The sequence below is a fragment of the Micromys minutus genome (genome assembly GCF_963924665.1).
Source record: "Micromys minutus genome assembly, chromosome: 11".
In the NCBI taxonomy this organism is placed as follows: Eukaryota; Metazoa; Chordata; class Mammalia; order Rodentia; family Muridae; genus Micromys; species Micromys minutus.
In genome coordinates this window covers 30,493,211-30,514,773 of record NC_137980.1, presented here as the reverse complement: position 1 = coordinate 30,514,773, position 21,563 = coordinate 30,493,211, and the positions used below count along the sequence as shown (strand labels likewise).

General features: G+C 43.9%; 1 protein-coding gene across 1 annotated transcript in view; it reads left to right on the top strand.

Annotated features, from left to right (window-relative positions):
• Positions 1 to 1,576: 1,576 nt before the first annotated feature.
• The window catches only part of LOC308427580 (vesicle-associated membrane protein 7-like), a gene marked incomplete at both ends in the record, with an annotated part of 30,874 nt that continues 10,887 nt past the window's right edge, over positions 1,577 to 21,563 (top strand). Inside the window, 4 exons of the mRNA XM_080925722.1 lie at positions 1,577 to 1,654; positions 6,610 to 6,680; positions 10,007 to 10,103; positions 11,667 to 11,768. Coding sequence (XP_080781848.1) covers positions 1,577 to 1,654; positions 6,610 to 6,680; positions 10,007 to 10,103; positions 11,667 to 11,768 — 348 coding nt within the window. The remainder of the gene's footprint in view (positions 1,655 to 6,609; positions 6,681 to 10,006; positions 10,104 to 11,666; positions 11,769 to 21,563) is intronic.

Below are 21,563 nucleotides of genomic sequence, written 5' to 3'. Positions count from 1 at the left end.
GTGGGGGCTGGACTTCACAACTTGATTGCTGTTTTCTGTTGTGATCTCTTTGTTAGGACTTGACGAGGGGTGATTCTGACGGCTTAGTAAATCAGAAGCTGTGGATTATCTTCTAGTAACCATGTCCTCAGTAGCACTGGGTGGTTAGCTAAGTTTCGGCACCAGGCAGGATCGCTCTCCTGTTGAGTGGGTCTTAAGTCTAATTAGAGAGCCCTTGGTTACGACCAAGACAAGCTTCCCACGTCTGCACCCTTAGCTCTGTCTTGCCATGCTGGCCACAGATGTGGTTCCTAGGCATCATAACAGGGTAGGACTGTTGGTCAGAAGAAGGTATTAGATCCCTTGAAATTCGAGTAATACATGGTTATAAGCAGCTATGTAGGTGTTAGAAACTGAACCCGGCAAGAGCAGCCAATGCTCTTACCCACTGAACCACCTCTCCAGCCTGCAAACATCCTTTTTTGATTGGATTTGAGTCCCAGTTTGTGAAATGAAACTAATACAGAAGTGGCCAAGATAGTTTAGATAGGCCATGGGCCTAGGGGAAACCCACTACTATTCTGCTAAAGTAGCAGAAATAAACTGACCCTAAAGACAAATTGCTATGCCCACAAAGCAGAGCACTGCTCAGCCCTCACAGAGCTCTTTCTTACAGTAGGTGATAATAAACACAGAGAACCCCAACTAGACAATGTACAGAGAGTGAAGCTTACCGGGGTCCCTGCTCTCCTGTCGATGCTGTGAGCATGTGCGTCACAGATGGCCCTGACCATCATGTGTTCAGCATGTGCCGGTCTGTGAAGAGTTCCAGAACAACTCAGAGATGGTCTTCATCCTCCCACAACCAAATGCAGGCCATGCACAAGAGGTTCCACCAAAGCCTGCTTAAATGTAAGTGTGTTGCATACATACATGGTGTGTGTGTGTGTGTGTGTGTGTGTGTGTGTGTGTGTATGAGAGAGAGAGAGAGAGAGAGGGGGGGGGGGAGAGAGAGAGGGAGAGAGAGAGAGAGGTATGTTCATACACATTGAGACACATCTTCCAAGGTTGCTCTCCACATTTTTTAAACCAAGATTCACTGGACCTGACATTTAGCAATTCCGGTAAGCCAATGAGCTTCTAGGACCCACTATATCCACTACCGCTTCACTTCTCAAAGGGGCTTATGAGTTCCAGGCACCAATGCCTTTTTTACTTTTTTTTTTTTTTTTTTTTAGCATGAGTTTTGGAGATCCGAACTCAGATCTCCGTGGGGGGCTTTGCCTATCCCCAGCTCCGCAGCCACAATTAACTGTATTTTAAAACCAAGTCTTCTTTTCCCGTATCCTAGATTGTGACTGGTTCATACGCAGGTGAGGCCCAAGCAGTTAAACGGCTCTTAAATGGTTTTCCGGACGACCCGGAGGACGGAGAACTCGGAACCCCTCAGCATTGTCGCCCACAGGCTCAGCGGGACCCACAAGTGGCCCCGCCTCCTCCCCTGCCAATCAACCGTCCCTCGCGCCTGCGCGGAGGGGCGGCCCGGCTGTGGCGGGCCGTTAGGAGGCGATCGGCTTCTCTCACTGGCTTGCCGGCTATGACGATCACCTACAGCTGCGTTGCTAATGGCCGAGCGGTCCTGGCGGAGCTAGCCTTGACCGGAGGCTCCTATCAGGTACCTGCGGGTCGCGCCTCGGCGTCTGAGGGTTCGGTTCCTCGAGGCTGGCGCCCGCTGGGCCTCACCTCAGGACGCGGGGTGACCTCGAAGAACTCTGGGACCGGGAGGCCCCGCCCCCTCCAGAAGCTCTGACTCCGAGGCGGGAGCTGCGCCTGCGCCGCCCAGGGGTTGGGGCTGGTACTGCACGCGGGCGTCTGGCGGAGAATTACTGCCATCTGCACGTTGATGGTCCTTACAAGACTTTCTCCGCCCAGAAATGACCTGCAGTTCAGCACACACTTAGTGAACGTGTAAGGGTCGCAAAACTTCTACAGTCGCAGAAAGTGAGGGCCACCTGACAAGCGCAGCTTGGACTCTCAGCATTCAGGGTGGGAGGGCCATAAATTTGAAGTCAGCGTGAACTATATTAGACCCAGTCTCAAAAAAGTAAAACACAAAGTGTAGAGCAGTGTTAGAGCGCTTGGCCAGAATATGTGAGGCCTTGAGTTCAGTCCCCAGCAAACACACACACAGATTGTCAAAGGCCATCTAATAAGTTATCTGGACCTTAGATCTATACAGTGGTCCTAGAGGGTAAAAAGTGTTTCACTAATGATAGGCTGAAATACTCCTGTACAGAGAATCTTCTAGCTCAGCACAGGAAAGGGTAATGTGGACACCACTGAGAGAACAACATGGTATTTGGAGATTTCCAAGAACTACATTGTGGGTAGGGCACAGAATCTCTGGAGATGAAGCCAGAAAACTTGACAGAGGTCCCATGTGTGCGTGCGTGCATGCGTGCATGTGTGTGTCTGTGTCTGTCCTAGAAAACAAATGTTGCATCGTGATGCAATTCCGGATGCACAAATGAAAGTACAGACAGAGATTTCTTGTTTACATTGTAAAGGGTGGGTTGAAAGAGAAACAGCCAACTATGATGATTTGGTTATAGTTTACAAATAAATCCTAAGGCTCTGAGCTAAGGCTGCCATGGCACTGGGGTAGAAGAGCAGAGGATTCAGAAGAAACAGTAAGTGCTTCTGGCATTGATGCTGAGGATGGGAAGTGATGGGCGTCGCCGTTGCACTGGACAATTGTCATGGTGTTTTCTTGAATGTCATTAGAGCAGAGACTGTGAAGAGAAGGATAGGATTTAGGAGACTGGGGAATGCAGACAGGAGGATACATTACAGTTTGGAACATACTAAACTGTATAGCTTGTTAAAATGGAAATGCATTTTATATATTTGGTTTTCTGCCTTATTCCTGAAAGCCATAATATGCCCGGTAGTCATGGGTGTGGTTACTGTCCAAAGGCTGGGTGTGGCAGCTGACACTGGAGAACTGTGTAAGGTTGCCCAGGAACTGTACAGGAAAAAGGAAGAAAGAAGGAAGGAAAGAAAAAAAGAAAAGAAGAAAAAGCAGAGAGCCCTGTTTAAAAGTGGAGAGGTGTGCTAGACAACAGGAAGGTTACTGTGGGTCACACGGGACAAGTAGAGGAGGCAGAAGTTAGATTGAGAGACTGAGGACGGGAAAAAAGCCATTCTCTCTCTGAACATAGATAGGAGAGGGGGAAGGCTGGACACTAAAGGAAGCCTGGCCCAGGACAGGCAGTCACTTGTTAATATGTGGAATCATCCCTAAACGTGTTACTCTTGTGGAAAGAGTATGTGTAAGACAGGTGGGCACACTTATGAGAAGGCTGAAGGACCCACACTGCCAGCAAGACAGGTGTGAGCCTCCATCAGAGGGACAGCCTCTTGCTTTGAGGGACGGAGGGAGCATGTGTATACAAGCATGCAGTCCAGCTTCTTTCTGAAGTTTCTCTCTTTACCAGTCCCTTACACTCCGGGACTCCTGCTGCAGTCCTTAGCTGGACACAGACACTCCCTCCTGTGGCATCAGTCCACTTCCAAAGTGTCCTTCCCCTCAGAGGTCATGGCCTAGTAGCAGACACCCAAGCAAAACTAAATACACCTCCACCAGTTTTTCTTCACACACCTGAAACCCATCTCTCTTCCTGAACCATATTTTCATTCCAGCCCAATTTCTTCTCACCACTGTAGAAGTGCCTCCTGACCTGTCTTCCTCAAAGGCTGCTTCCACACTGATACTCAAGTGGCCATTTCCCCAAAATACCTACAGCAGCACTCTCCCCCTCACCGTTTTCCGTGCCCTCTGGTTGCACTCAGAATGAAGCAAGTGCTCTTCTACTTGGCAGCCAGGCCCTCCCATATGGATGGATGTTCCCACTGCGCTTTCCTTCCTTCATGCAATTGCCCACCCCGGCTCACCTGAACTTTCCCTCGCCCTCTCATCATGACCCCCAAGGTCGCCTCTGTACTTCCTGGCCCTCTGCCTGGAAACCACTTTTCTTCACTCTGGGTCAGTGTGACCTCATCAGTACTTAGAAACTCTTCTCACTTCTTCCTGGTCTCTATGCCTAGGCTAACTGGCATCTCTGCACCAGATGACTTAACCAAGCTGAGCTGGACTCTTCTTTTTCTTGTCTGTCTCTGCCATCAAATTTCAGGAAAGGGAATGTTTCAACTCTGTGTTCCTTCCTAGTCGAATGCAAAGAAAGCATAACACACTGCCAGTTCCCAACACACTTTACTGAGAGAAGTTGAAGGTTGACAGAGGTCAGATGGCCTCTCCCTTGAAGCACACAGGAGGTAAGAACACAAGAAGGAAGCAATCTGCCATCCAGGAGTGGATTACAGGTTCAGATTGTCTGCTGAGCAAAATGCTGACCACAAAGGAGGAACTAAGGGACTGTGAGGGTTAGAAGGAAAGAAAGGGTATCACTGCTTCCCATGGTGCCAAAGACACTCATGCGTGCGCGCGCTCTCTCTCTCTCTCTCTCTCTCTCCCACACACACACACACACACACACACAGAGAGAGAGAGAGAGAGAGAGAGAGAGAGAGAGAGAGAGAGAGAGAGAGAGGTTTTATTTGAAAAAAAAATACCAAACTTAGTCACAAGAGCTAATCACCTGTGTTCCAGGACCCCAAGGTTAGACTGGATTTAGGAGTCACCAAGTCACTGTCGTCATTCTTCCTGAAGCCCCCAGACAAGCCCATGGATCCGCAGCATGAGTTTCAGAAACACAGGTGCCCACTTTGTCACTCAGTCCCTGCTGACATTTGCTGTTAGTCTTACAGTGATGTCATAATTTACATTATACAAAAGAAACACTTGGGGGAAGCTGAAAAGGGACATTGCATTAATAGTGAAGCAACAGAAATGCTGTATCCTTTACTTTTTCAAGTGTCTCGGGAAAGTCTGTCCTGGTGAACGTCTCCTTGACATTCCAGGCAGCAGCACTTACTTTCTTCCACTAATAGGCTTTTCTTGTCCATTTAAGTGTTAGTGCATGAAAAGTGACAAAGTTCATTAGGAGTGTGGCTGTCATTGGTGTCTTAGGTACCTTTCAGATCCTTCCATGCTTCTAAAGCAAAATAATTGGAGGCCACTTAATGGACAAGATATTCTGCATAATTATAGCATCTTACACTTTCCCCCAACAGACTCACTTGCATAAGGAATGGGCAGGTGCAAGAGTTCTTGGCAAATACTAGTTTCTTAGAGAGAGATGGGAAAGATTGGTAAGATTGCTCAGTGGGTAGTGACACTGCTGCCAAGCCTAATGGCCTGAGTTGGATCCCTGGAACCTGGAACCTACCTAAAGGTAGGTGAGAACCAACTCCCAAAAGGCATCCTCTGAGTGCCACATGATAACAGAATGTACCCACACCTGCCCACAGAGAAGAATGTTTATGTATCAAGGGAGCAATTATGACTAGCAATTCGCTAAATGTATTCAGAGAATAAAGGATGTATGTCCTTAATCTATTACATTTGTTTGTATACTTTCTGGAGTGGATGAGATGTCCCAATAGATGAAAAGCACTCACTGTGTGATTGTGAGGGCCCGAGTTCATATCCTCAGAATGCAAGTAAAAGCCACACACACAGCTGAGAACATCCGTAACTGTAGCACACCTGAGCAGAGACAGGAGACAGACAGGAGAATCCTCGGATGCTCATGTGTATCTGATACATATCCTATAGTGTTCGCATACACAAATGAGCGTGCATACACATACATCTTTGTGTGCATGTGTGTGGGGACACATGTGTACTGAGTGTATGAGAGCTGTATGCTCACTTGTGTGTACGTGCAAAGGCCAGAGGAAAACATCGAGTGCACCTTATTCTTTTTGAGGCTATGTCTCTCCCTAAGCTTGGAGTTTGCATTTTTAAGCCAGGTTGGCAGTCAGCAAGCTATAGGGATCCCCTTTCCCCACTTTTCCTGCTTTTCTCCCTTTTCTCCCTCACTCCCCCTGCCCAGGACATACCTGGAATCATTCCTGGCTTCTTATATGAGTGTTGGGACCTGAACTCAGGTCCTGGTATTTACATGAATGCTCTTGAGAGTTGAACCATCTCTCCAGTCTCCAAAACATTCTACAGTTTTCTCAGATAACTGACAGACACTTGAAAGTGTGGGGAGTTTAGTTCAGTGGTAGAGCACTTACCCAAGCCCTGGATTTGGTCCTCAGCCCTGGAAAGGAAAGGAGAGGACAGGACAGGACAGGACAGGACAGGACAGGACAGGACAGGAAAGGAAAGGAAAGGAAAGGAAAGGAAAGGAAAGGAAAGGAAAGGAACTTGACTAGCTATTGCTTCCCAGCCTTAAAACCATACATGATATCTGACTGTAAAGATAAGATTATCTAATCCAACCTACATTTGCATACTTACATGTGCATATATGTAATATAGGTTTTTTTTTAATTCATACAAGCATTTTATGGCACCTTACCTCTTAGCATGCATACCACCTAATTCTCTTGAGGAAAGGGCTTTCTTAATAAACTAATCAGACATGGGTAACTTTAGGAGGAGAACACTGAGGAGATGCTGCAATTTTCTACAAAATAAATGCTGACTTTTTTCCCTAGGAAGCAGCTGCAAAGGTGATTAGACAAGCGCTTCTGAAAGCTGAACCAACGACCATAATTCAAATAGGAAGGTAAGGTGTGCCCCATCACGAGCCTACTCTCCATCATTCTGATTGCAGCTAATGAGTCTAATGACGAGAATTATAGGCACCGCATACACTATTGGCCAACCTCACAGGAAGAGAGACTTCTGTATGTGAAGGTGTGAAACCATGAATGAAAGTGATAGTTGCCAAGTTCAGGACAATGGCTACCTATGCAAATGGAAGGAAGGGCCATGCCACTGAGGAAGGCTATATGAACATCACTGTATCAGACATGTCCTTGCTGGGTGTGGGGCTAAAATAGTGTTCTTCTATTCTCCATGGCTTTTGTTGTACCTTAAAAAAGCTTAATTCATCAAAGAGAAAGAAGGAAGGAAGGAAACTTCTACTTTAAAAAGTATTTACTAGCACCAATAAAGATAGCCACTGCTATGAAATTTTGCTTGAGATGTTTTATATATTCTCAACCAGTCTTAAAACACGACGAAAGAAAAAGGTGGGCAAATCAAGAGCATTTGTTATTTTAGGTTGCTTGCCTGTTGTTATTGTTTGAGACAGGGTAATCTTGAACTCTTGCCTCGGACTTCCAGGTGCTAGGATTACTAGCATGGGTCACCATGCTTGGCTGGTCTGATTTACTTATTTTTCTTTTTCTTTCTTTCTTTCTTTCTTTCTTTCTTTCTTTCTTTCTCTCCTTTTTCCTCCTCTTCTCCATTTTAATAAAAAGGAGATCACTTTAACTTGTCAAAAAAAAAAAAAAAAAAAAAAAAAAAAAACATAGTTACAAAGAACACATGCAGACCAGCTGGCCCATGTGGTCCCAGCTACTAAGGAGTTGCAGACCAACTTGGGAAACAGCAAAATCTATGTTAAACAAAATAAAAACCATATAGCTTTTGAAGTATTATAAGAAACTTCTCCCAATAGTAGCTGTCACCTATCCCTAAAAAGCAGTCAGTCCCCCTGCCATCCACCTGGCACAGCAGCATGTGTCTGGTGCCTTCAGTACTTTCTCCCTTCCTGAATATCAGCCACCTGGGTTCTTCTGCAGAGTCATTTCCTCATTGTGTGGGTACCTGAAAGGGCCTCTCAGTGACAGGCCAGCCCTGCCTGTTTCCAGCTTCGTTCCCTTTGCGTTTCTTCAAACCTGCACATCCTCCTTCCGTCCCTTCCGTACGGATTATTGTTAAAGAGTTTATAGTTCCTCACTGTCAAACACAGATCCCTGTGCTCCAAGCAGCCGGGTCCAGAGGCTCAATCTTCAGAGAGACTGTTGGTGCTTGGTGGTGTCTAATCTCCTAATACATTTCCATCTGAGATGTTAGAAGCCATCCAGACTCAGTTCCTAGTGTCTGCAACCTTCAAGGTCTTTTCCTTTCGTATCTTCTATATCCAAATCCAGTCAATCAGCAAACCTTGGCCTCTCCCTTCCTAACAGTAACCTGTCACCATCGCCTTGATCCGGGCCACTCGACACAAAGTCATCCTTCTGATTTTGTTTAATTTCTAATGATTGCTTCTTTGAAAAGCTTTTGCTGAACATCATCTGTATTTACACAAAACAACATGTGCTTCCAAAATGAACCCAGAGCAAGTGTCCTTCCAGGTCTAATTTTCATTCCTATTTTTCTACACACTGCTCTCTCTCCCCTGTAGATGGGCAAGTGCCTTGAACAAGGTGTGGGCTTATAATTTCCTTTTCTTTTTCTTCCTTTTGTTCCTCAAGGACTGCTTCTTTAAGAATGTCTTACGTAACGAATATAGGTATTCAAACTTCTCTCATAGCATGTGCGCGTGGGAGACTTGAACACGCTCTTGTCAGTTAACATATGTTCTAGCTACCAAGTATTTGCATTTTTAAATATTAAAATTAGCCTCCAGGTGTTATTAATAACAGTCTAAGCATAATTTTAAAATATCTCTTCATTCCGAATCAGGTGTCAAGAGTCTTAAATAAAAACTACACTCTGACATAGATGATGGAAGTGGCTGTTCGTTTCCAAGATCATTGAACATAAACCACATGTGGTAGCTTATGCCTGGAAACATAAACCAGATGTGGTAGTTTATGCCTGAAACCCCCACTCTGGGAAGAGGAGGGCAGGAGTGTGGAGAGCTAGGGCCATCCTGGATGGCACATTTTATTCATATGATCTGTTTCTTGAATTTCTCATTCTCACCTATATCCAATTTAATATGTAACAGGTTTGTTGCCTGTTAAACATTTGGAAGTACTGTGTCTTAATCAGGGTTTCTGTTCCTGCACAAACATCATGACCAAGAAGCAAGATGGGAAGGGAAGGGTTTATTCAGCTTACACTTCCACATTGCTGTTTATCGCCATAAACAGCAGGAACTCAGGAAGTCAGGACAGGAACTCAAGCAGGTCAGGAAGCAGGAGCTGATGCAGAGGCCATGGAGGGATGTTACTTAGTGGCTTGCTTCCCCTGCCTTGCTCAGCCTGCTTTCTTATAGAGCCCAAGGATGGTGCCACCCACAGTACCCCCTCCCCACTCTTGATCACTAGTTGAGAAAATGCCTTACAGTTGGATCTCATGGAGGCATTTCCTCAAGGGAGACATCTTTCTCTGTCATGACTCCAGCTCGTGTCAAGTTGACACATAAAACCAGCCAGTACAGGTTCTATTCAAAAAGACTGCAATCTAGGCACCAAGCAGTGAATAATGGAAGTGCTCCCCAAGAGCCTGGTAGCAGCCTAGACGTTGCATTGTAGGGACAATGCAGACTTTAGCAATCTGTAAAGTAGTTCTCCTTTCCCCAGCTCGTCCTGCCCTCTAGACTGCTCTGCATTAGTAGTTCACAGCTTGAGATTCTAATGTATAGTATTCTTGGAAAACCAACAAGTGCAAAGGGAACTATAGCCACCTAAAAATATGTGTGAGTAAAAGCCAACGGCACAGTGTTTTGTCCTTGGTCAGATGAGATGGGACTTGTTGTTTCACTTTCTTAAAGACACTTCAAGTCCGTACAATAGACACAATCAGGTGCTCACATGTCACTCCCAGCTACATGTGTGTTGTTGCACACCTGCAACCTCAGTGCCTGGGAGACCGAGGCAAGAGGCCTGAAAAACCAGAGCCTTCCCTGTCTCTCCAGGTGAACTGGTACATGCCTGTCACCAAGCACTCGGGCAGCAGCACTGTCAAAAGTCTAACCTAGGCTACACAACAAGTAGAAAGGGCTACATAATGAAGTCTTGTCTAAAAAAAGTTACATATAAATTTTGTATGTAGTTTTTATACCACAGTGACTGCTTGTAAATGAAAACCAAGTCATTCAGGTCGTGGATAATTAATGTCTGCAGTATTATAAACAGATGTATCTTTTCAAAGCTATGTCTACCATACTCTCTTCATCGACGGGATCACTTATTTGTGTGCTACAGACAGTGACTTGGATACTATGGCCCCGTCAGCATTTCTTAAAAAAGTAAGTAACTGTTTGCTTTTTGAGCTTAAGGAATTAAACTACAATAGCACATATACTTCACAAATAACTACATACAGAGGGAGGTCAGTGACAAAAAAAATTTAGGACAATATTTTAGAGACACCTCTGTCATAGTGTGTTATAGTGTATACATCATGGATAAGGGCTAAATGGAAACAGACATTGTTTTGTATCTTCTGTGCTTTGAGAACTGCGTGTGTTCATGTGGTATATTCAGTCAGATTCATCGCCCACCCTCCAGCCAGGCCTGCGTTCCCCAGCACTTCCCCACAAGAAACTGCTGTTATAAATGAAGGGTTAGTATCTCCAGGGGAAAACTGTAGCAGAATTGGCAGCAAGTCTAAGTTATGGTGAGAGGTTAACTGCAGTAGACATTGTCTGTGGTTCCAAATCTGCTCTCAGCCAATAGGAGAGCCCAGAAAAGGCAGTAAAGAAATGCTGGAGCTGAGCCATTCTCCTGGCAATTTCTATGGTAGCTTCTTATTTTTATTTTTTGTTTATTTTTATTTTATGTTTGTAAGTCTTTTGCCTCCATGTATACAAGGGCACTACATGCGTACAGACCCCATGGAGGTCAGAAGAGGGCACAGGTCCCCTGGAACCATGACTACAGATGGTTGTGAGCCACCGTGGGGGTGCTGGGAATTGAACCTGGGTCTTCTGCAAGAGCAGCAAGTGCTCTTGACTGCTGGGCCATCTCTCCAGTCCCTCTTTCTAGTTTTTAAAAGTACATGTTCCTAATCTTCAACTGTATATATTTACAAGTATATAAATAAGACAAATGGTTTAGTAAAAATATTGACCCCATTATACCTACTCCAGTCACTAACAGACGGTGTCTGCCACACTGTGCATGCATTTTGTCTGTTGGTAGCACAGGTAACATTGCCGCAGCTCCCACTGCAACTGCAATCAAGTCAGATGGTGTGGCCTAAAGACTGGTTCTCTCTGCATTGGCAGTTGACAGTTCATCTCAGAGAGAGACATGGTGTAGTGATTTTAGAGCATGCAGTACTTTCCTCTTTGCCTAACTTCACCACTCTCTGAAAAGCAGGTGACACAAGACTGCTAACCAGGTCGTTGTTACCAGTATTTCTGAGATGCAACACCAAGTACAGACAATTGTGTGTTAGAATGTCTTATAACTAGCATTCGATAGAAAGGCAAGGTACTTAGCACCGTCTTATAATTTTTTAGTAGAGTTTGAAGACAAGGGCAGGAAAGAAAAATGATAGCAAAATTTAGAAAACATCACACATCTCAGATTACCTGTTCTCACTTGGCGTTCTTGGGGGTAACAATGGAAGGGAATACCTGCAGTCATGCTGAATGATTCTCTGGTTTGAGATAAAACCTTGGATAAGCCTATGCCACACACAGTGTTGATAATTATCGTGTCTTACAGTAGAAAGGATGCCCTGCCACCAAAACGCCTGCAGCGTTTCAAGTTTCTGCCATGCTTTGCTTCAAAAGAACATTTACTCTGTTGTTCTGCACTTGGAATTAGCCATACAGGTCACATATTTCCATTAATTTCCCCAGGTTAGTGATATTTTTACAAGAATTCCTTTGATGTCACAAGAGCATTTTTTCCCTTCAAATGCACTTGCTACAGATTTTCAACAGATACTAGCACAGCACATGGTATGTACCTCAACTCTATCCTAAGCTCATCAATGCTACCAATGAGTCAGTTAGAGAGTGGGAGGGAAGGGTAAACTGTGTGTGAGGAGCTAAGGTCCACATTGGGGATGTCCCGGAGCAGCAGAGAGAAGGCGTGGTATGCCACCTTATTGTTCACGTTCTCATAAGCAGCCTTTTCAGACCAAAGGAATAAATAACACATATATGAACTGCTTATTTTAGTTTAAAAGTAAGAGGATAAACCAAAAATGCTTAACCTGCTAGCTATGTGGGATTGGGGGAGCAAGGAAGGGCTGTGCTGCCAGAGAGACACTAGATATCTGTATAAAACCTGTATTGGAAACTTGACTTTTAAACCATATAATTGTTTTGTATAACTATAAAACACTATTAAATTACATTTTCAAATTAGTCCTTATTGAGTGAAATAAGATGTCACTAAAGGGTTAATCCTGCTTCCCCAAGAGGGGCTGCCCTAAAGAGGAGTGACTGACTCAGGTGATTTTGTGTGAACCTTCTCCCCATTTTAACTGGTCAAATGAAGGCTAGAGCCTGTGGTTGGGTAGTGGAAGGGTAAGGTGGGACTGGAGGTTTTAGAGAAGGAGAGAGAAAGGATGACAGAGGGAAAGATGGAGGAGAGAGAGGAAGATGGAGGAAGAGGAGGTGGAAGATGGAGCAGAACCACGTTGCCTGGAGAAGCCCCAAGTAGCAAGGGATCTCATAGCTGGAGGCTAGAGTAGTGTCTGTGAATCTGCCCATCTAGGCGTGCAGCTCATAAATATTATAACTCAGTTGTGTGTTCTCTGCACAACTTACTGGGGCTGGAGATTTACTGCAACACATAACAGTGAAATGCACTAGTGCCACCAAATTGCACACTTGACATTGTTACAGTGGTAAAATGTGATGTCAAAATGAGTCTGAAGCAGCCATTTGAGTGTCCATCTCTAGTGGGATTACAGCCTAATTAGAGAGACCTGAAAGTACACTTTAAGACACTTATTTCCAAGAGTCACCCTGTTTCTAATAATACTGGTATTGCTATTCTCAAACTGGTTTATATAGATATGTTAATTTGGTTAAGAGTCAAGATTCTTAGCTATAAATATTCTTAGTTATAAGGAGAAAAATCAGAGAAACCAAGTGAAATCTTTTTCCAAGTCTCCAAAGAAAAAGAAAATTGAGTCTGTGCTTATCCACTTGAAAAACAAAGCAAGACACAGTGAGCAACCCAACAGGAGTGAGCATGTGAGAGATTATGGTCTCTAACAGTCATCCACAAAATGTGGTCCAGATGACTTAGCTTTAGGACAGAGGACACATAAGCCAGAGCATGTCATTATGCCTGGAACAAAGATGCTATCAGAACCAGCCAAAGACAGGAGCCAACTGCTGCTGGCCAGTGAGGGAATGATTCACGAACCAGAGACAACATCAGCATGTTCAATCCCAGGGCTCCTAGATGATACCGAAGTGGGCAGTTCTCCCGCCAGCCTTGGAAGCCATGAGCACTCTCTCTCGGGGCTCTGACAGCACAGATGGCAGGAAGGGGGCAAGCACTCGCTCTGACTTCCTGTGTGACCTCTACCTCAAAGGAAGCAAAGGTTGGTGGGTAAAAGTTGTAGTTTTCCCTTTTCTTGTGTTATTTTGGGTAGGAGTTTGTTTGTGTTGTTTGAGACAGGGTCTTGCTCTGTAGCCCAGGCTATCCTCAGATGTGTGGCAGGCAGTCCTCCTGCCTTAGCCTACACACTGAGGTCTCACACATGAGTGAACATGTGCAGCTACATTAGCTATGCTACATTTTTCTTCATGGATCGAGTCCAGCTAATTAACGATGGGGTGCAGACACTGTTCTACAATCCTTAACAAAATAATGGACCTGGTTATTATTATTGTCACTAAATGTCTGGAGCCCCCAGCCTGACTGGGAAGTCACAGACAGTTGTGGCCTCTATCGGAGGAACAGTCGGTTTTATTTTTTTCTTCAAGGGTGTGGCTCCTGAAGGGTGGACTGATCCAGTGAACGGTCACACACCCGTGGCAGCCAAACTGGACTAGTGGGTTAGAAAACAGACCGTGAAGCATGCCAAGTGAGGAGGTAGGAGTCATATATGAGAGGAATACAGGCTGAATATGATCAAAATATATTGTATAGAATTCTCAAAGAATTAATAAAAACACATTTTAAAATGAATATATGATCAAAAATAAGGAAAAGGCTGATTCAGAATTTAATCATTTAAAAGACAGATCTGAAACACCTAACCCCACTGGTTTTTCTTGGTCTCTCTCTCTCTCTCTCTTTTTTTTTTTTTTTTTTTTTTTTGCTTTCACTTTTTAAAAATTATTTTACTTATTTTTATTTATAATTTGTGTCTGTACCTGTGAATGCACACGAATGCAATGTCTGTAAAGACCAGAAGAGGGCACTGGATCCCACAAATGGAATTGGAGGCAGTTGTGAGCTGCCCAGTGTAGATGCTGGAGTCAGAACCATGGTCTTCTATAGCAGCAGCAAGCTCTAATCCAACCACTGAGCCATCTCTCCAGACAAATCACAAATGTCTTTGTCACCATTCCCCGGGGGAGACGCTGATCTCCACATCATTCCAGTTAAGTGTTTGCTGCCAAAGCAGCTCCTCGCTGCTTCTTCCTGAGCTTAAAGACCATCAGCCTGGCGTGGTTGTACATGCCTTTAATCCCTGCACTCTGGAGGCAGAGGCCTGACTGAAACTCTGGGGACGGGGGAGGAGAAGAGAGGGGGTGAAGAAAGAGAGAGAAAGAAGAGGAGAGAGAATCACTAGTCTGATAGGACAGAAGTACACAGCACACATCTGAGACATTTTTTAAATTCTCTTTGGAAGATGTATTTGTTTGTTTTATGTAAGCACACTGTTGTCTTCAGACACACCAGAAGAGGGCATCAGATCCCATTACAGATGGTTGTGAGCCACCATGTGGTTACTGGGAATTGAACTCAGGACCTCAGGAAGAGCAGTCAGTGCTCTTAACCTCTGACTCCATCTCTCCAGCCCTATCTGAAACATTCTTACTTAGAAACTGCAAACCTGAGTCTGAAGCAGCTTTCATCTCTAATTGTAATTCCCTGGAAATAGAGAGGCCGACATGCACAACTGAATAACATGTAAGAATGTGGCTAACAAGGGCACACAGAGTGGTCATGAAAAGCTGCAAGGCATAGAAAAGACCTGGAGAAGCTGAAGAGGCGTGTCCATCCGACCCAGCATGCTCCTTTTGGACGCTTCTGTTACAGGAGAAGACTATGGTCTGCTTTCGACACGTTTGCCTGAAAGCCAGATAGTAGGCAAATAATAATAAAACTTTTGGGTGTGAGAGTGGTACTGTGTTTTGTTTTCTGGGAAAATGAGACTGTCTTGTGGAGAGTAAAACAGTAACGCCTTCCGAGACTGAAGCCGATAGGTAATAGATTGTTGGGGAGGGTAGAGCAGAGGTGAGACAAGTTTGGTCAAGTGTGTGTGCTGCTGAAACTACAAAATATGTATTTAAAAGGAACTTTATTTTAAATTTTGAATGGCCAGACTCTTACTTTTATACCTCTCAGGTCACCCTTTAAAAGATTCTTCTATTCATTTTAATATAATATTTGTCAGTTCTTTGAACAGTTCTATACATGAATTCATTGTCTTTTGATCATATTCCTCCCCCACCCCTTCCCATAATTCCTTTCTCATCAGCCTCCACCACCCTCGACTTTGCTCTCAACTCCACCTTTATATAAAAAGAATTATAATTTTGTCTTGTGGGCATTTTGATTTCATCTTCTTAACAGTTAGTCTAATGTAGCTGTCCCGTCCAATGCCCCACTCACCGCTGCTTTCCAACACTGGAGCAGGGGTCACAGCCGGTGCAAGAGGCAGTAGGGAAAAACAGGAGACATGTAGACTCAGAGGGAGATCTGAAGTGGACTTTGTTTGTAAGAAGTCAAAAAGGATTGGCCAAAACATCCTTGGACTGGAAAAGCACTTAAAGTGAGGTCACAAAGCACAATGAAGTCAGTTAGACGCAAGCAAGTGGGGTTTAAAGTTAGGAACAATATTGTTTACATTTGCACCCAAAATGTAATTCTTGTATAAAATTTAGCAAAGTACTAAAAATCCCTATACAAAATTTTAAAACTGAAAGAAATTTAGCAATTATACAGAAAGAAACTCTATATTAAAAAAAAAAGAAAGAAAGAAAAGAAACGAAAAGAAAGAAAACGGGGCTGAAGAGATGGCTCAGTGGTTAAGAGCACTGACTGCTCTTCCAGAGGTCCTGAGTTCAATTCCCAGCAAACCACATGGTGGCCCACAACCATCAGTAATGAGCGCCTATGCCCTCTTTCGGTGTGTCTAAAGACAGCTACAGTTCACTACATGAAATAAATAAACAAATCTTTTTTTAAAAACTGACTAAGCAGACATGCTTATAGCTTTGTATCAGCTTGGCTTTGGAAAGGAGTGAAGGAAAGGAGGAAGGAGTGAAGAAAGGACAGACACACATGGGCTTACAGGACAGCTGGGGTCAGGTGGGCTATACTTTCTCCATGGAGTTGCACCAACTAAGCAACAGCCAATTACCTCGGTGAGCTGAGGAGGAGAAGGAGGAGACTTATCTCAGTAGGAGGTGTCAGTAGGTGGTGTCAGGCTGTAAACATGCAGAGGAAGCTGCAGTGTGTACACAGTGGCCCACTTCCTGTAAATACTCACACTTGGACCAGAGGAAGGCTTCTCTGGTTCCCATGGGTCTGAGGCTTCCTCTGCTCCCTACACATCCTCTCGGGACCTCCTCTGCTTCCTTCACATACTTGCATATAGTCTGCAGGCACACACATGCACATAAATGTTTTAAGGGAACTGGAGAGATAGTTCAGAGGTGACTTGTGCAAAGGACTTGGGTTTGGTTCCCAGCACCACATGGTGGCTTGCAACTGTCAGTAACTCTAGTTCCAAGGGATCCTGAACACTCCTCTCATCTCCACTGACGCTAGGCATCCGTATAGTACACATACAGCCCAAACACGCAAAACAGTCATATTCATCAAATAATATAAATACATATTTAAAATACAATTTTTGAAATAAAATAATAAAAATAAATGAATCTTCAAAATATAAAAAGAACTCTTAGCAGTAAAAAGCAACTGAATGAAGATGAGCAAAACAAAGTCAGCAGGCACCTGAACTAAAAACAAGCTGACATGGAAGCCTAGGACCTGCAGTCCCTACTTCATTAGAAAGCTACAAACTAACAAGGAAACGCTGCTAGACAATTATTGAAAGAACTTTAAATATTGACATTACCAAATGTCAGCCAAGATGTAGAGCAATGGAACAGACTGGTGGGAATACAAGCCACATGGATGCAAAGTTTAACTGTTCTTTTAAAAAACTAAACATTCAGGGGCTGGAGAGACAGCTCAATGACTGGGGAGGGGGGCGGGGCTGACTGCTTCCAGAGATCTAGTTCAAGTCCCATGCCCATAGTGGTGGCGCAGAACACCTGTAACTCCACTCCAGAGGATCCAAAGCCACCCTCTGGCCTCCAGCTCTCCTGCACAGCAACTGCATACAGTCACAGAACACACAGGAGCATGAGTGAACAGACATCTTAACTCTGAAGCTAGGGAGATGCTCAGCCAATAAAAGACTACTGCCACCAAGCAGAACCTGAGCTCCATCCACACTCATGCTATGGCAGCATGTTCTCCCTAAGAAACTAATAAATAAATATAATTTAAAAAATAAACTATTCTCCCTGACATTTTATCAAAGAACTTGAAAATATCACTACACAAAAACCTATATGTAGATGTTTCTCTCAGTTATATTTATAATTGCATAAACTGGAAACATGATGCCTGCCCTTCAGCGGATGACTGGAAAAATCCTCCATGGAGAATCCAAACAGAGGGCTGTTACTCACATGTGAGCTAACAAGCCACAAAGAGCCACGTAAGGAGTCCCTTGTAACACAGCAAACTAGAGACCGATTCTGTGTGAGCCAGTATAGAGAAGAGTCAAAATGGGGAAGGATGGACTTTATCCCAAAGAAAGTTACAAAGAACAAAAATCCAAAAAGGAAGTCAGAGATACCAGAAAGGAACAGAAAACACACAGGACACAGAGAAGGCAAGCCGGGTGATGACAGGTGGTCTCCAGAGCCCGCAGCCTCACCAGCCTTTGTACCAGCCCTGGACTGTAGCAAGACAGGCAGAACCCTGGCAAGAAGTTAGCAGCAGAATATGCCCATTTGGTCATGAAAGACCCCCGAATTGGGGAAACCCCTCACTCAAGTACCAGGAAATGTGAACCCAAGAACTCATGGAGAGCCTATCTTGATGCAATCAGGCAAGAGGTTTATTTAGGAGATCAGAGCTCTGAGGACGACATGTATCTCATGCAGGAGATAGAGGAGTCGACCCCGAACTCAAATGGGGAGCAGTATTTATAGGGAAAATCACATAAGCAGTTAGCAATAGGCGTGCAGCAATTTTATTGGTTCATTCAAATTGGCACACTCTATTTTGGACATGATTCAACTCTAGGCAACTCTATTTTGGGGCACACTAACCTTCGTACTTGTTTTTCTCAGGGCTGTGGAGCCAGACCTTATCAAGTCCAGATGGTCTGGGATTGGGCCATTTTTTGAACATGTTATTTTGTTCTTAGCCTTGAGACGTACTTGTTCTCAAGGCAGGGTCAGTGGGGCCAACTTAAAATTTTAACTCTTTCAGTCATACTGTGTGCTTCATGGGATACCTTGAGAAAGAATCGATTGTTTAAAGTGAGCTACCATGAGTGCCCAGGATCAGGAAACAACCACAAGATGAGGAGCTCCAGCTTGCCTCTCCGCATCCTCCATGAGAGGGGAGGCCCATAGAGGCAGCTGCGGGGAAGAGGAGGGCTCCATACTGACTGACAGCACAGGTGGTAGGAGGCTAGATCCTAGGAGATCTCATCACGTGGAATGTGATATTTCTGCACCAGAGCAAGTGCTGGGACCATCCATCTGCCATTCACTGCTGCAGAGCCCTGCAGTTCTGAAGGTCCAGGGTGTGCATGATACCCACTGCTGCATTCCACAAACATGGTGGTAACACTCACGAGGCCTTCTGTGGCTTGACTCACTGCCAACCGGAATACTAGTGGTTGAGCTTCAGAAGTAAGCTGCTTCTTAGGAGGAGATGGAGAAGGAATCATTACTGGTGTCAGCTTAACAAATTCTAGAGCCACCTGGGAAATGGACCTCTGGACATGCTTAGGGGACTACCTTGACTAGTTCGTTGATATGGAAGACCCAGCTAGATTTTCAGTAGGACCGTTCCCTGGGCCAGGGACCCTGGATGGTATAAAATGGGCACAGTGGACTGAGCACTGACGTGCTCTCTACTGCTTGACTACATGACCAGATGCTACTTCAAGGTCCTACACCTTGACTTCTCCCCATGACAGACAGCATCTCAATAACACTTTCCTTCATGAAGTTGCTCTTGATGGAGTATTCTATCCTAGCAACAGAGAAAGAAACTAAGAACATGTTCAAACCAACGGATGCAATAATAAGAACATAGAGACATGAGAAACCAAGGCAAAGATCCAAAAGATCCTGGATAGATCTCCATGTACCTCGTCCAGAGACCCTGGGGTGAGCAAAATGCTAGATGAGCTCAAACACATTCTGCTTTAAAACAAGTGAAAAATGACCTACACCCAGCAGATGAGCCACACCCAGGCCTGAAGAGGACAGTCAGTATCACAGAAGAAAAATGCTAAGAAAGCAACATGAAATAAAACCGAGCAAGAAAATTAATATTTTGAGGAAAAATAGAAACTTTAGAAATGAAAAACTCAATAAATTAAACAATGATAAACACATCCACTATATACTTGACCCAGCAAAAGAAAAGATATTTGGGATGGAGGAGCAAGCTGATGAATTACATTTAAGCATTACTAAGGAAAAATAAATAAGCAAACAAATAAGTAGCCACAGTATTCCAAGAGCTCTGAGTACATACAACCAAGAACTCAAACCAGGTATGGCAAGGTGGCTCAGCAAGTGAAGGCACTTGCCAAGCCCGAGTCGGGTCCCCAGTGCCCACATGTAGGAGAAGACGGACTCCTGCAGATTTTACTCTGTAGGGTGCTGTGATGTGCATATATGGGCATACATATACAATAGATAAATGTAATGAGATTGTCTCTAAAGCAATCCATGAGGTATAAGGAACCAAGACAATCGCTAAAAATGTAGACAATCTGCTCAATGAAATTATAGCAGAAATTTCCCTAAATGTAAACAAAAACAGTCAAAAACAAGAAGCATGTAGAAAAGATCCTCACCACATTTCATAGTCAAGATCTCAAAAATACAAAACAAAGAAGTAAGTTTAAAGGCTATAATGGCTTGAGAAAGATAAAAGCTTAAAGTAAAACCACTAACTCTGCTACAGAGACAGAAAGTCAGAATAGCATCACATCTTATTAGCAGTCCTCAAAGCTACAAAACATGAACTGATATACTTCAAATTATGAAAGTAAATCCTTCCAATCAAGATTATTATATCCATAAACAGTATCTTTTAAGCGGGGTGTGGTGGCACACACCTCTAATCCAATGCTCTGGGGGCAAAGGCAGGCAAGCCTCTCTGAGCTTGAGTCAGTTCGGTTTACATAGCAAATGCCAGGCCAGCAAGAGCGAGATAGAAAAACCCTGACTCAAAGAAAAATAACTAAAAATAACAAATTTAAATATATCATCTTTGGCTGAAGAGATGGTTCAGTGGTTAGGAACACTGTCTGCTCTCCTAGAAGTCCTGAGCCACATGGTGGCTCACAACTATCTGTAATGAGATCTAAATGTTTAAAATATATGTATCATCTTACATTGACAGGGAGACAGTCAGTCATGAGAAGACAGGGAAAAATAAATCCCATAAAAGAAATAGAGAACAAAGGAAAGTTAGGAAGACTCTGAACATGTCCAAAACAGTAAGCCATACACACCCCTGGAATAATAGAGGAAGCATAAAGAACAAACCATAGCAGGTAGATTGCTTTTGAGTGTGAGGCTATCCTAGACTACGGAGTGAGAACAAGGACAGTCAGGGCCATACACATAGTGATACCCTGTCTCAGAAAGAGGAGGAAGCGGGGAGAAGGAAGAGGCAGAAGAGGGAAGAGGAGGAGGACAAGGAAGAAGAGGGAGGAAGAGGAGGAGGAAGAACGACAACCACCAGCACCACTAAAGCCATCACTGGAGTTAGTAAACATCTCTCAGTAATAACCTTAAATGTAAATTTTCCTGTTAGATTACCTGAAATATTTAAAATCATATCCAACTCACTGTTGTCTCCAGGAAATATACCTCACTGGGAAAGACACTGGCAGCTGAGAGGCAATGAATAGAAAACAATCTGTCAGGCAAATAGAAATTTAAAACAAGCTGGTATAGCTGTTCTGATAAAGCAGATTTCAGACCAAAATTAAGCAGAAGAAATAAGACCACTTCATATTAGTAAGGAGATCAATTCATCATTAGATGATACAACAATTATATGTGCACTAAGTGTTGGGAGTCCAAGTTTTATAAAACAAATACTAATGGATACAATATAATAATAATGACTCTGCTACCACTTTGCCTCTAGACAGGTCATCTGACCTAAATATTGGCAAAGAAACCGCAGGTTTAATTGCACCATAGATCAGTAGAGTTAATAAGAAATGTACAGAACATTCCATTCAACAAGCAGAGCACACATTCAACAGT